Source organism: Odocoileus virginianus, chromosome 33 (genome assembly GCF_023699985.2).
Source record: "Odocoileus virginianus isolate 20LAN1187 ecotype Illinois chromosome 33, Ovbor_1.2, whole genome shotgun sequence".
NCBI lineage: Eukaryota > Metazoa > Chordata > Mammalia > Artiodactyla > Cervidae > Odocoileus > Odocoileus virginianus.
In genome coordinates this window covers 26729428-26743934 of record NC_069706.1, presented here as the reverse complement: position 1 = coordinate 26743934, position 14507 = coordinate 26729428, and the positions used below count along the sequence as shown (strand labels likewise).

Genomic DNA, 14507 nt, shown 5'->3' with positions numbered 1-14507 from the left:
TAGAATCTCTAAGAATTCTGCTTCCGTATTCTATAAGTTACATATAATTTAAGAGAAAAAGAGTCAACTCTATACCTGTAGAAATGAGGCTGTGCTATTAATTGTAAGGATCAGTTATAGGGACTTCTGATGGTCCAATGGTTAAGACTCTGTCTTCCAGTGCAAGGGGCATGGGTTCGATCCCTGGTTGGGGAACTAAGGTCCTGACCTCAGGGTGTGACCAAAACTTAAAATCATTTCTAAGACTGAATTCATTTTTGAAGACTGTTACATTTTTGAAATGTAACACTGCAGTATAAGAATGAGGGCAGCACAACTTCCACAGGTAACTTCTACATTTATTTTATACCAAAAAAGTTATGTGCAACAAATAAACATTCTTACATATTTACATTTGTTTTTACCAGTTAGCAAAACTGTGTCCTAAATCTCTGATAAAGAATATTTCTATCTATATTAAAGGGGAAATCTGCCCAGTGAACTCCATTTAAAATGAATGTTTACTCTGGAGCTTAAAGCACTAGTAATAAATATTTTTTGATGGAACATACTATACAGATCATACACCTAATACTTAGGCCATGCTTAATACAGTTTTATAACAAAACATTTTACCTTTTCTGGGCTAATATGTAAAAAAAAAAAAGTTTAACCAAGTCACCTGGACTCCCACCCCATACCTTTGATTTATTGAAGGGTAGTTCTCACAAATTAGGACTCATAAGTGCTGCCTAAAATATATAAATAGCAGTGTTTCACCAGTACTTGCCCATTGGGGAAAAAATACACAAAAATACACGAGGATAAAGATTGAATATTAGGTATTCTTTCCCAAATAGGTTACCAAAAATGAGAGTGGGTTTCTTGTTGGCAGTTGTCCAGTACTGATGTTCAGGGTAAGATCTGTCAGCAGTTATTGGTGTCAAGCTTTGCTGAAGACAACTTTGTACTTCTGCTGATAGTCTTAAATGAAGTCTAAGAAAACTAAAGCCAACTCACAGTTTTAATTTCACTGTAGTCTTGGTCCTGTATTTTATGTAGGAGGTCCAAAGATCTCTTGTATCAAATGAGAGATCTTTGTCTCTTTGAATGAAAATAGTCAATGCTATCAACATCTTTGAAAGTCATGGATTTAAGGAGGGGCTACATACACCCAGGGCACGCAGCTAGTTAAACCTGACATTTCACCAGAAGTTGGCCCTCAACTGATAGCAACTAGTTGCAATGAAAAAAAAAAAAAAAATGAAACCCTTCAAACCACCGAGCCTTCCTAAAATTTATCATGTAACCATGACACCTCTTATTTCTTCAAATGATAGGACTGTCAAGTAAATAAGAGGCTTCATCTGTTACAAATCATTTTGAAAACTGAGAAGTAGAAATTCATATTTTCCCCAACCTGTTCTTCAACACTGGTAGCTAATAATGTTGCAGTGTTTAAATATTCAGTCTGAAATAATCTTAATAACCCTCAGACTTTTATAACAGGGGGTTTTCCCCTTCTTCTAGGGTAGAATTGAGGATGTAGAGGGAAGCCTAAATTCTTCCCAGGGAAAAAATACCAAATCACACACACCAGGGTGGGGGTCCTTTGCTTAGAGAGAGATGGGCATCACCACGTGGTATTTTAGGCAGCACATGTTCATCACTCAGTGAGAAGGACATGAATTCTGGGGTTGTAGGAATGTGGCAACAATTTTTCTGTAACTGAAACAGTAGTGTCCCCAAGGCTTAGAAAAGCAAAGGAAAAACTTGAAGGGTCTGACTGAACACTCTGATGTTTTCTCACGAAAGAATTGCAGACATTCGCAAGAACGCAACATCAAGACAAGCTTTTAACTCTACTCCGCTGACCGATACAGAGGAGGGCAAAGAACAATTTTAAATGGGGACACAAGGAATTTGTTTAGCACGACCAGAGTTTATATATATATATACCACGATGTCATCACGGTGAAGCCGTCTCCAGACTAGTGGAGAAAAGAGAAGCAGTGAACTGCTGATCTGCTGGGTAGAGGGGAAGCTCTGCTGCCCGACGAGCTCATTGTGCAGCTCTCCAGAGAACTCATTTCTCCATAAATACCAGACATCTAATCAACACTTTCTAGAGTTCTTTAGAGAAACAAGAACAATACATACATAATAAAACAGACATTGAAATATTCACATTCATGGGAAAAAATATAAGCCTGGATGAAATCAGAACTAAGCTATCTTTTACAAAACTCTTTTAAACTGGTTAAAAGTACATTACAATGCAATTTGATACCTGCCTTGGGCTAGAAAAATACACTGCATCAATTATGACAGTTGGTTGGAAACTGCTGGACAGTTGATGACTCTACATGTTATGGTTTACAGAGCAGAGCCTGTCCCCTCCTTACAAAAGGCAGAACACTCAATAGTTACCGGTTTCTTCTTAACATAATGATGAACAGAATTGGAAGCAAAAACATGGCTACTCCTTCTCAACCTAAGAAATGAAAAGATCACACAGAACCTTTCTATAGATTGCAAGTTTCCTACTTCATGCTGAGAAAGGAAGGAAGGACACTTCTGCCCAAGTTCAACACACAAAATATTTGGTTTGAGATTTAAGACAGAAGGCACTTTGAACATTCTGATAGAAGATGTTAACCACAGAAATGTACTGTCACTGTTTCATTTGGGTTTATTCAAATCGCTTTCAAAGACTCTGCATTGTGGTAGTTATTAGAAAGAGTACTATGTTCCACCTTGAGATACTTCTCCCTTTAGTACTCCTCCCAGTTAAGCCAATTGAGCAGCATGTCAGCCCTAAAGTTTACAAATGTAATATCTGACCCTAAAACAATTAAACTAGATGTCCGGTTAGTTAGTGAAGAAAGAAACAGGAGAAACACTATGGAGCTACCCAAGAGTAATCCTACTCTGGAGTGACTGGGGCTTATACTGATGATTTTCCAAGCCAATACTGTTTGGTTGACTGGCACTAATGTGAAGGAAAATTAAGTGCATGAAAATTCACCTGTTGTAAGAGACTATGAAATGCCATAGTACTATTTCCAGCTTTTTGCCAGAGAAATCTACCCATTTTCCCACCTTTAGTGTCCTGAAGGCCTTGAAAGTCTGGTCACATGACTCACACTGTAAGTTTCTAATTGATCCAGTTTTATGACTAGGTACAAGCTTGACTTGAATGTCCAAATTTAGTTTCTTCCTTTCAAAGGAAGGAGATGAAAGGGAACCAGTCACCCTATTATTTTTGCTGTCAGTGCTGGACCCACAGTTGCCAGTCCTTTCTACAAGATGCTCTGTGTGGACTTAGTATTTTCACTATGTCTTCAGTCAGCAGTGAGCTGACAGTTCCTCATCACTACACTCCAACTAAGCTGAACAGCAAGTTTCTGCAGGGCTGGATCCAATATCTCTACCTTTATTTACAAATAGCACATAAATGGATTCTAGTTGAATCTACATGTTTAAATCCATTGGCTAAAAAACATATTACATATTGTAAACATGGCAATATTGAATACAGTATCTATTCTAAAATATTTTCATGTCATGATCACATTTGTTATACCTGAAATTGAATTTATACACATTAGAGAATTACTAGCAATGGTTGCTCACTTTACAACTGAGGGGAAGGGGCTAGGGCTACATTTTACCATTTCAGAAACATCTCCAAAGTAAAGTTAAAGCTTGTCTTTGATTGGCTCGGTGTATCCTTTTTTTGTATCCATATTTAAAATGAAGATTGACACAGAAAATAGCTAGAGCCCCTTCTAATTTACAGGATTTTAAAAAATCAGTTTAAGATTCTTAGGGAAAGTGTCTGTTGTGAAGAAGAATAATAATAATAATTAAAAAAAAAAACACCAAACTGCTGCAAAATAAACTTAATGGAAAAAGGGACTTCAGAGTGTCAGGTAAAGAGTTCGTCAGGCAGTCAGTCCTGCTTGGGCTGCAGTTGCCGTTTCCAGGCTTCGTTCAAGTAAACTAGTCGTTTGTAGTTGATGATAAGAAGAATGAAGTTCAGCACATATGTGATGACGCAGATGATGCAAAATTCCTTCAGCACAAAGTACAGGATGTAGGCCAGGTACAGAGACCCCACTGCGGACATGATGGAGGATGTCATGAGGATTAAAGCTGCAACTGCACTTGCTGTCAGACCTGCAAGAGGAAGGGACACTTGGCTCAGTCAGACCTGGACACTGGAGAACAAGCTTCCGAGTTCAAAGGTAACATTTTGTGATTTGCTGCAGGGCTGGAACACTCATCTTAAGACAAAACACTCTGAAATTTGAGGACAAGACCTACAGGTCTATTTTCTTAAATTTGATAGCTGCAGTGTTATTGTTTTTTGTTTTTTTAATTTTGTATTGGAGTATAGCCGATTAACAATGTTGTGATGTTGTGACAGTTTCAGGTGAGTAGTGAAGGAACTCAGCCATACATATACATGTATCCATTCTCTCCCAGGGCTTCCCTGGTGGCTCAGTGGTGAAGAATCCACCTGCCAGTGCAGGAGACGCGGGTTTGATCCCTGGATTAGGAAGATCCCCTGGAGCGGAAATGGCAACCTACTCCAGTATTCTTGTTTGGGAAATCCTGCAGACAGAGGAGCCTGGTGGGCTACAGTCCAGGGGTTGCAAAAGAGTCAGACATGACTTAGTCACTAAACAACAACAACATTCTTCCCCAAACTCCCATCCCGCCCAGGCTGCCGCACAGCACTGAGCAGAGTTCCCCGTGCTCTACAGTAGGTCTTTGTTAGTCATCCACTTAAAACATAGCAGTGTGTACATGTCCATCCCATAGCTGCACTATTTTTGACTGGTAAATATTCTGGATGAAATATTAAGTATTCCATAAACTAGCCTTAGTTAAGGCATGTAAAGAAAATATGCACTTTTGCAATCATATTATGCAATGAAGCAGATTTGTAAAACTGACACCCCGACCTCCTATAATGAATAAAGTAATGAAAGGAGAAAAAAAAAGTAATGTGAGGACCACAACCTTCTCTTCCAAGCAGGACACATTTGGTGAGACCATCCCAAACCCTTTTCACTATAGACAGGCTCCCCACCTGTGGAAAGTAAAATTTGCTTTCCTGTGTTTAGATCAAATTTATCAAAAATCCCATAATGGGAGATGATTACATCAACATGCTGTTGAAGGAAAAAAAAAGTCATGATAAACATTTCAGAAGGGCTCACCCTGGGGCATAAGGAAAACCACATTTGGCCAGTTGGCCACATGTGGGTCAAACCAGATGGAGAAAAAAAGGCAGTTATATGTGCTAACCTGAGTTCTCAAGACAAACACTTGCCTGAACTCTTGATGCTATCATCTGACATCTTCACGTTTGGTTTTGTAATTTCCTGTAGCCAACAGTAATGAGAACATGTGCATTTATTTTCAAGGACAAGAGGAGACAGCAGAGTTCCTACCCAACAACTAATGGATAAGGAGCACAGAAACAGGATAAAAATAAATAAGTGGTAGTGGTTTGAAGAGGTTAATTACGGAGCTGAGATCACACTACCAGTACAACGAGAAGTTGCATCTGGGCTCTAGCCTAGCCATGGGGACCGACTTGCCTAGAGACCACTTAATATACATGTTGTTTAAAGAATCTTTTTTTTTTTTTTAAAAGCAGAGGAGTATTTATTAATTTATTTATTTTACCCCACTGCGGCATGTGGGATCTTAGTTCCCTGACCAGGGACTGAAACTGCATCCCCTGCATTGGGAGTACGGAGTCTTAACTACTGGACCACCAGCGACATCCGTGATGCTTTAACAAGGCTCTTTCCAGACTAAGATACCGTTGGATTACTCATGTCACCTGCTTTTGTAAATAAAGATTTATCGTAATCCAGCCACACTCATTCATGTATGTAATGACCGTGACTGCTTTCACACTACAGTGGCAGAATTGAGTAGCTGTGACAGTCAGCAAAGCCTAAATAATTTCCTATCTGGCCCTTTACTAAAAAACAAAGTTGGCTGACCTCATTGATGCTAATATCTCAAACTTCAAAAATGAACGCTGGCACCTTAATTTTGTCTAAGATAGTTAATTTCAAAATGATACAGGCAAGTTATTTACTCTCTGTGCCACTCTTTTCCTTAACTGTAAAAGTGGAATAATAATCATGACTGCCTCTTAAGACTGTTGTGCAGATTTAAAGAGCTAATAGGATGGGACTTCCCTGGCGGTCCGGTGGTTAGGACTCAGGACTTTCACTGTGGTAGCCTGGGTTCAATTCCTGGTCGGGGAACTAAGAGCCCACAAAGCTGCACAGTGCCGCCAAAAACAAAAAGGCTCTATCTTGAACAACTTAGAAGGAAGTGAACCTGATGTGCTCTGGAAAACCAGGTTTGGGGAGTTCAAATGTGCCTCCAGTGGTAAAGACACAAACACTAAAAATGCATGTGAATGTCTAAAATGTGACTAGAAAAAATACATAAAATACACATGATTTTAAATGTGTATATAATGAAATTAACAAATATTACAAAACAATAATTTGTTCAACACCATCTCCCAAAATTAACAGAGTCAGAAGCTTTTCTTAGGTTATTTTATTGTGAACTTACACTTTATATTCTTCTTTAGAAATTCAAACAGAACAATTAAATGGAATAAAAGGTGAAAGTCTCAACTCTGCACATATATAAACATATACTTATTCTCTATTACACCACAATTTGCTTTATTTTTTAATTGCTAAACTAGGTTTTGATCTTCTAGGGTTTGTAGACCTACTTTTCTCTTTAATGGCTACATAGTATTTTCTAGCATGCTTGTAACCTAATTTATTTAATCCTTACAAGCTACTTCTAATTTTTTGCTATTTTAAACTGTACTGCTATGAATATCCTTGTGTGTGTGTGTGTTTTATTTCTGCAGGATATACAGATAACAGAAGGGAGCAAACTTGATAGGGCTATTGAGAAAAATTTAGGTGCACAGTTTGCCTTACAATAAATCTATTGGTGCTATACAGAAGACCTGCCAGATAACAGGATAAAATATTAACAATTGAAACGCAAGGACAAAGATGGATGGATTTAACTCTGAAAGTATAAAACGTTCTGTATAATCAAAATTCACAAAATCAGTATTTCTAAAACAAGAATAAAGAATGAGTAAAATGTTTGTAACAAATATGAAATGTACTGTAATCAGGATCCCAATAACTAAAGTGGCAATAATAGGAAATTAAAATGCTATAAAATTAAAAATAAAATTAATATGGCTATTAATATGTAACTGCTGAATTAGAAATTTTATAGGAAAAAAAATGAGGATGGTTGAAGCTTTGGGAAAACCTGACAACTGAGGGAAAATCAGTTTGTTTCTACCTGTTAAAATCCATACCCCCCAAAAAATCTATGTTTGTTGACTCATTCATCCTACATTTAGATATTTGTTTTGCAGAAATAATTCAAAGAGAAAAGGGAGTATGAGAAGAGGACTTTAAACAAAGTTAATCACTGTAGTATTATTTAGAACATTAAAAAATCTGAGGCCTTGATATCCATAACAGCAAGGCATTTAAGAGGATAGACAGTATAAGAGAGTTCACATAAATTTAAGTAAAAAAGGTAAGGAACAATGGCAATAGTGGCAATAAAGGTGATGGAATTATGAATGAATATAATTTACTATTAATGTTTTCTCAATGCATAATATTTTAAAATAGCTACAGAGTATACAAAATAACAAGGAAACAAGGTTTCCCAGGCAAACTGTTTGGAGTAATAATTTCCCTGAATGGGACTTGTTTTTCTGAGCATCCTGGGATGCTCCTACCCCTGAGTAAATACCAACAAATACCAAGTTCAGGCTGAGTGTCATCAAAATCTTAGTGAACCAAGTTTTCACAACACAAAAATGTGTTACAAACTAGTGGTTCTACCATCAACATCTGCTTTTTATTTACTATAAAGACACATCAGGGCAGAGACAAAGTGAAATATAACAAACTTATTTATGTATTGCTGTATAAATACTTACCAAGTAATAACTGTAGTATATAAAATATAAGTCCAAAGATACTGTTTGGCTGGTTTAATACACCATCCTTTCCAAAAATGGAACCCAAAAGACCAAATCCTCGACCCCATCTGTAAAATAAAGAAAACCAGTAACCCTATTTTTAAGTTTTCTTCTTTTTAAAAAAGGAGAACTATCTGAGCATTTCCTGCCCACATACCCATCTGAATCTCTAAATTGCCAGTTTCTATATAGTCTCTTTTCCAAAAGGTTGAACAAAGTGTTGTTCTTCTGATAGCATTAATATTTGCTGAGGAAGGGCTCTTTCAATTTAAGCCAGGGTCTCTTTGAAGCAGCACCACTGACATTCTGGGCTAAATAATTCTTTGTGGTGGAGAGGTGTTCAGTGGGGGTCATTACAGGGTATTTAGAGGTTCCTGGCCTCTATACCCCCCTCTCCATCAGCTGCACCTACCAAAAATGTCTTCAGCCATTGCAAATGTCTCCTGGGAGCAAAATCACCCCTAGTTGAAAGTCACCAATGTAAGCTGTCCTATTTCTTCACTCAAAGTACATAGAATGAAACTTTTCCTGACCCAGGACACGCATGAGGAGACATATCCTTGGAACATTATCTTTAAATGTAGACTATCCCAAACTAAACTTTTTCCTAGAATCTTACCTCACAAGGAAAAAGTTGATGCCTTATTTGCCCCATCAGTTTTTATTTTAGTTTAACTGAAAATTTTGCATTTGACTTTCCATTTTCAGAATCTTATTTTCTTATTAAAAAATTATTAAATTCTGACTTAATAAAATTTGATACAAATAGTAGACTAACATTTACTTTGGATAAAAACCTTTAAAGATAACTTTAACTCTTGTCAGCTCCAAATGGGCACTTGCCATCTACCTCTAGGTAGATGCCATCTACATCTACCAAGGATTAAATCATGTGCTACTGCAGCTGTTGATTTTCAGTACCCCACAGGACAGGTTTTCAGATAGTCAGATATGTTCAGGAGCTGATTTCATGAGCCCAGTTCTTGTATCTCCTCATATCTAGAAAAACACTAAAATCCTTCGTAGTGACAACTGCTGCTCCCGACTAGAAGAAACCTGCAAGAAAATATGTGCTTGACTGCATGGACTGCCCCCCACCAAGGTCATGTATATTTCCCCTGCTGATCTGAAATGCTGTCTGCAGGGCTACAGTCCTCACTTTGCCCCAAGTAAAACTTAACTTGCAACTCTCACATCGTGCATCTTTTAAAGTCAGCACTCTAAATGGAAGTGCTTTATAAAATACCAAAAAGAAAGTGTTTTCAGTCTGTAGCAAAGTGCTCAATAAAACCTAAACTTCAGTTCTGAAGACAAACTACCTGAAGATAAGGATAAATGAGTGATTCTTCATTAGCTGCATGACTTCAGTAGTCCAAGAAATAGTGAATCTCTTCATAATGATGAGGGTGAGAGATAGTATGACCCCAATTATACAAATTAGTGAACACCATGAAGATCGTTGTACAGTTATTTCATTTAGGGAGAAGTAATGGACAGGTAAATGACCAGGTTATCTTCAGAAATGAGCTATTAACAGGAAAATTGAGAAGGGGGGTTATTCTAGATCAGAACTTTTGAAAAATTTACACTGCATACCAGAGGGATTTTGTTAAAATGCAGATTTTATTTCAGCAGGTCTGTAATGCATTTCCAAACAAAACAAAATGTTCCCATGTGATGCTCATGCCTCTGGTCTGAGGACCACTCTCAGCACCACTGCTTTACATGGAGAAGGGGTGGAAGGAGCTACTATAGCTAGATGGTCAGGGGAGGCCTTTTTCAGGAATTAATTCCTGAATGAGGAGAAGCAGCCAGTCTCAGGAGCAATGGCAAGTATGAAAGCCTGGAGGCAGGCAAGAGCTCGGATCCAGCTGACTCTGAGGAGGGAGAGTGACAGGAAGATAAGGCACCGTCCCATCACTTATGTAACTTAAACAGCCTTGTCTGTGGGCCATGATGAAGAGTTTGAATTGTATTCTAACTGCCATGGGAAGCCACTCAGTGGCTTTTGAACAGGAGAGTAATAGAAGCTTTATAATGATCACTCTTGACTCTGGTGTCAAGAACAAACTGCAGGAGGGCAGGGACAAACTATGCAATCAAACTCTGGAGCCCTCTGCATCTGAAGTAGGAATTCAAATGTAAATCACCAACTTTGGCAATGGAAATAACTGGGCATACTGCCGAAATTATCATAAGTAAACAGAATTTTTATTCTAAGCGTTGGTCTGTGTTTAGAATTAATACTAACTATCCACATATGATCTTGTGGATATGTTCCTCGAAAACAATGCAGTAATCCACAGAATGAATATACCATTTTATCCAAGGAATATATGCATAAGGTTTAAAATCAAATAACACTGAAAGCCTTAAAAAACAAAATCGAGATATTTCCTACTCCAGCCCTCTCTCCACTCAGTTCTGATCCCCATAGGCAACCACTTTGATGCCTTTTAATTATTTTCCCCTTTTATTTATTTCCACATTTCTAAAGAATATCTTTACATTGCTTTCTTGATTTATCAATTCTAAATGCTATCTTTTGACATTCTAATACGGTAGAGCAAAAAGCTGCTTAAACAAAAACATTTTAACATGGAAAGCTTCAAATGTACATACACAAAGTGAACAGAGCTGGATAGTAACCTCATGTCCCTATCACGCAGCTTTGAAAATTGTGCCTTTCTTGTTTCATTGCCACCTTTACCCACTAACCACGTGATTATTTTTAATTTTTTTAAGGTAAAATGTGTATAAATGCACAAATCTTAACTGTATAATTTTGACCAATACAAATACCTGAGTAACCCTGGTATACAAATTGTAATCATGGTGTAGCAATTCTGGAGTGTGAAGTAATTCTACTAGTGTGAAGTGAGAGTGTAAGTACCTTTCATTTAAAAAAAAAAACCTAAACCACTCAACACTCTTATAGAGTGCTTCCATCTCCCAAATTAGTTAGTCCCTTTCCAGCAACCTGTTCTCCTCTCTTCCCACGAGCAAGAAGTACGTGACTACCGAGGCTTGGAGGAATCCAGCCTCAGAACCGAAGTTACATCTCTGGTCTCCTGGATGGCAGCTGTGCTCTTTATCCTGCATAACATTATAAAATGCAATTACCGGGACTTCCCTGGTGGTTCAGTGACTGAGTCTCCATGCTCCCAATGCAGGGGGCTCAGGTTCCATCCCTGATCAGGGAACGAGAGCTCACACTCTGTAACTAAAGATCCCCTGGAGAAAGAAATGACAACCCACTCCAGTATTCTTTCCTGGAGAATCCCACGGGCAGAGGAGCCTATGGGCTGCAGTCCATGAGGTTGCAAAGAGCTGGACAAGACTGAGCACACATACAAATACAATTAATAATACTGAATATACCTGAATACATTTTGATAAAGCTGATGTAACAGCTGTTAGCAAGATTATTTCCGTGGGAAGGGAAGAACAGATTTTCATTAAGGACACTATGCTGCACGATTGCCAAGGACGGCAGGAGTCATTAAGACCCTCAGTGAGCCTTTCTCCAGCTGGAACATTTGAAAATACTGTAGTTTTCTCCCAATTCTAAACGTTATACAAAAGTGTATGTGCTAACTTTATACTTGGCTTTGTCTTAGTTTCTAACCGTTTTCTCCTTGTCCCATCTATATTCAAAATTCTATTATACCACTTATCCGCAGAGTTGCCCCAAGTGCCTTATGGAACGAGATGGGATATTAACCGATTAAGCAAAAAGAACTGTTTTCTGAAAGTATTACTTAAACAGCTGTTCATTTTGCTTCAGTATGATAACACAAAAAAAGAGATCATGTAATTGATAACTTGTCTTTAATCTTTGACTCTTAAAAAAAGGTTCATCTTTGATCCAAATATAAGTTCCTTGAATATTTTGTATTTGGGTTCAAAACAACCAATACCATTCCCTAAGCTATGATAAGAAATTGCTGAAAGGTTTTTAAACACTCCTAGTTTTGCCAGAAACAAATCTTAAAACCAATTGCTCTCCAACCTGGGTATCCTCAGTCACTGAGGATAAATCTAAGACATTATTTGCCTCCTTCATTATCACTCTCTCACAAGTGTATAGGGGAGTTTTCCAAAGGCTACCTGCAGATCTCAGGACCTTAGGTGAGAATCAACAGACTTACCTTACAGCAGACATTAAAGAGATCTGCAATAAGAGAAACTATGCAAGTCTTTCCACTATCGTGTGTGTTCGTGGTGTGTGTGTGTGGGGAAGGGAGTATTATTCATAATATTTTGTTAACATATAATGGGTTTATTGTGTTTCAATGAATGAATGCATACTTAAATAATTTCTCAGTTTGTAACTTCTAATACAGTAAATACCAAAATACCAAATATAGGTATAACCCACATAAACAAGGCCTTTTAGGGGTGACCCGGGTTTGATCCCTGGGTTGGGAAGATCCCCTGGAGAAGGAAATGGCAACCCACTCCAGTATCCTTGCCTGGAAAATCTCATGGACACAGGAGCCTGATGGGCTGCAGTCCATGGAGTCGCAAAGAGTCAGGCACGACTGAGCAACTAACACAACAACACAACAACAATAATTATTAAAAGTATAAAGGGGTTCTCCTATCAAAAAGTTTGAAAATCACTGCTTTTGACCAGTCCCCCCCTTCCCCGCCCCCCGCAAAAAACCCAAATCACAAATCAGACAAAACTTTATAAACTGGGGTGAGATAAAGTAGAAATAGAACAAACAATCCTAAAGTCTTCATGGAATCACAAAAGACCCTGAATAGCCAAAGCAACCTTGAGAAAGAACAACAAAGCTGGAGGCATCAGTCTTTGATTTTAAACTATACAAAAAGCTACAGCAATCAAACCCGTATGGCAGTTGCATAAAAAGAGACACATAGATCAATGGAACAGAACAGAGGGCCCAGAAATAAACCCACACATGTATGGCCAATTAATTTATGATAAAAGAGCCAAGAATATACAATGGGGAAAAAATAGTCTCTTCAGTAAGTGATGTTGGGAAAACTGGACAACTGCATCAAAAGAATGAAACTAGACCACTTTATACACCACATGTACAAATGAACTCAAAATGGATTAAAGACTTGAATGTAAGAACTGAAGCCATAAAACTCTAGAAGAAAACATATGCAGTAAGTTCCTTGACATTAGTCCTGGCATTGATTTTTTGGATTTAACACCAAAAGCAAAGGCAATGAAAGCAAAAATAAACAAGTGGGACTACATCAAACTAAGCAGCTGCTGCAGGGCAAAAAAAAAAACATCAAAAAAAAAAAAAAAAAAAAGAAAAGGCAACCTACTGAATGGGAGAAAATATTTCCAAATCATATATCTGATGAGTTAATACCCAAAATACATAAAGAACTCATACAGTGCAACAGCAAAAAATCGAACAATCTGATTTTTTAAATAGGCAGAGGAACTAAATAGACATTTTTCCAAAGAAGACACAGTTGGCCAATAGGTATTTGAAGGTGTTCAACATCACGAGTCATCAGGGAAATGCAAATCAAAACCAGTGAGATATCACCTCACACCTGTTAGAATGGCTACTATCAAAAAGACAAGAAATGAGTATTGGTAAAGATGTGGAGAAAAGAGAGCCCTTGTATATTGCTGGTGGGAATGCTTTTTGGTGGAGCCACTATGGAAAACAGTATGGAGCTTTCTTAAGCAACTAAAAATAGACCAATCACATGATCTGGCAGTTCTACTACTGGGTATTTATCTAAAGAAAACAAAAACATTAACTGAAAAAGAAAGTATCCTTTTCTTCACTGTAGCATTATTTACAATAGCCAAGACATGGAAACAAACTAAAATGTCCACCAGTGGGTGAATAGGTAAAGAAAACGTGGCATATAATAGGTTATTCAACCATAAAAAAGAATGGAAGTTTGCTATGTGTAACAACATGGATAGAACTTAAGGGCATTATGCTAAATGAAATAAGTCAGACAGAAGAAGATAGAAAATGTATGATCTCACTTATATGTGAGATCTAAAACAACAACAAATAACAAATGAACAAAAAAATTGAGTTCATGGATATAGAGAATAGATTGGTGGTTGCCTCAGGGAGGGAGTAAGCAAAATTGGTGAAGGGAGTCAAAAGACACAAATTTCCAGTTATAAAATGAATAAACCCTGAGGGTGTAATTAATGTACAGTATGGTGGCTATCGTTAAGAATACTGTATTGTATATTTGAAAGTAGCTAGGTAAATGGCTCTTCAAAGTTCTCATCACAAGAAGAAAAATGTTATATATTTGTGTATGGTGATGGTTTTTAACTGGACTTATTATGGTGATCATTTTGCAATATATGTAAATATCAAGTCAGTGCATTGTACACCTAAAATTATATGTCAATTATACCTCAATAAATATTATACCTTTCAGTAAATTATATTTTCAATTCCTTTTAAAATAA

General features: G+C 37.4%; 1 protein-coding gene across 1 annotated transcript in view; it reads right to left on the bottom strand.

Moving 5' to 3' along the window:
- Nucleotides 1-317: 317 nt before the first annotated feature.
- Nucleotides 318-14507, bottom strand: part of VKORC1L1 (vitamin K epoxide reductase complex subunit 1 like 1) — a 56041-nt gene continuing 41851 nt past the window's right edge. Inside the window, exons 2-3 of the mRNA XM_070461265.1 lie at nucleotides 8021-8130; nucleotides 318-4161 (exon numbers count right to left, since the gene is read on the bottom strand). Coding sequence (XP_070317366.1) covers nucleotides 3935-4161; nucleotides 8021-8130 — 337 coding nt within the window. The 3' untranslated portion in view covers nucleotides 318-3934. The remainder of the gene's footprint in view (nucleotides 4162-8020; nucleotides 8131-14507) is intronic.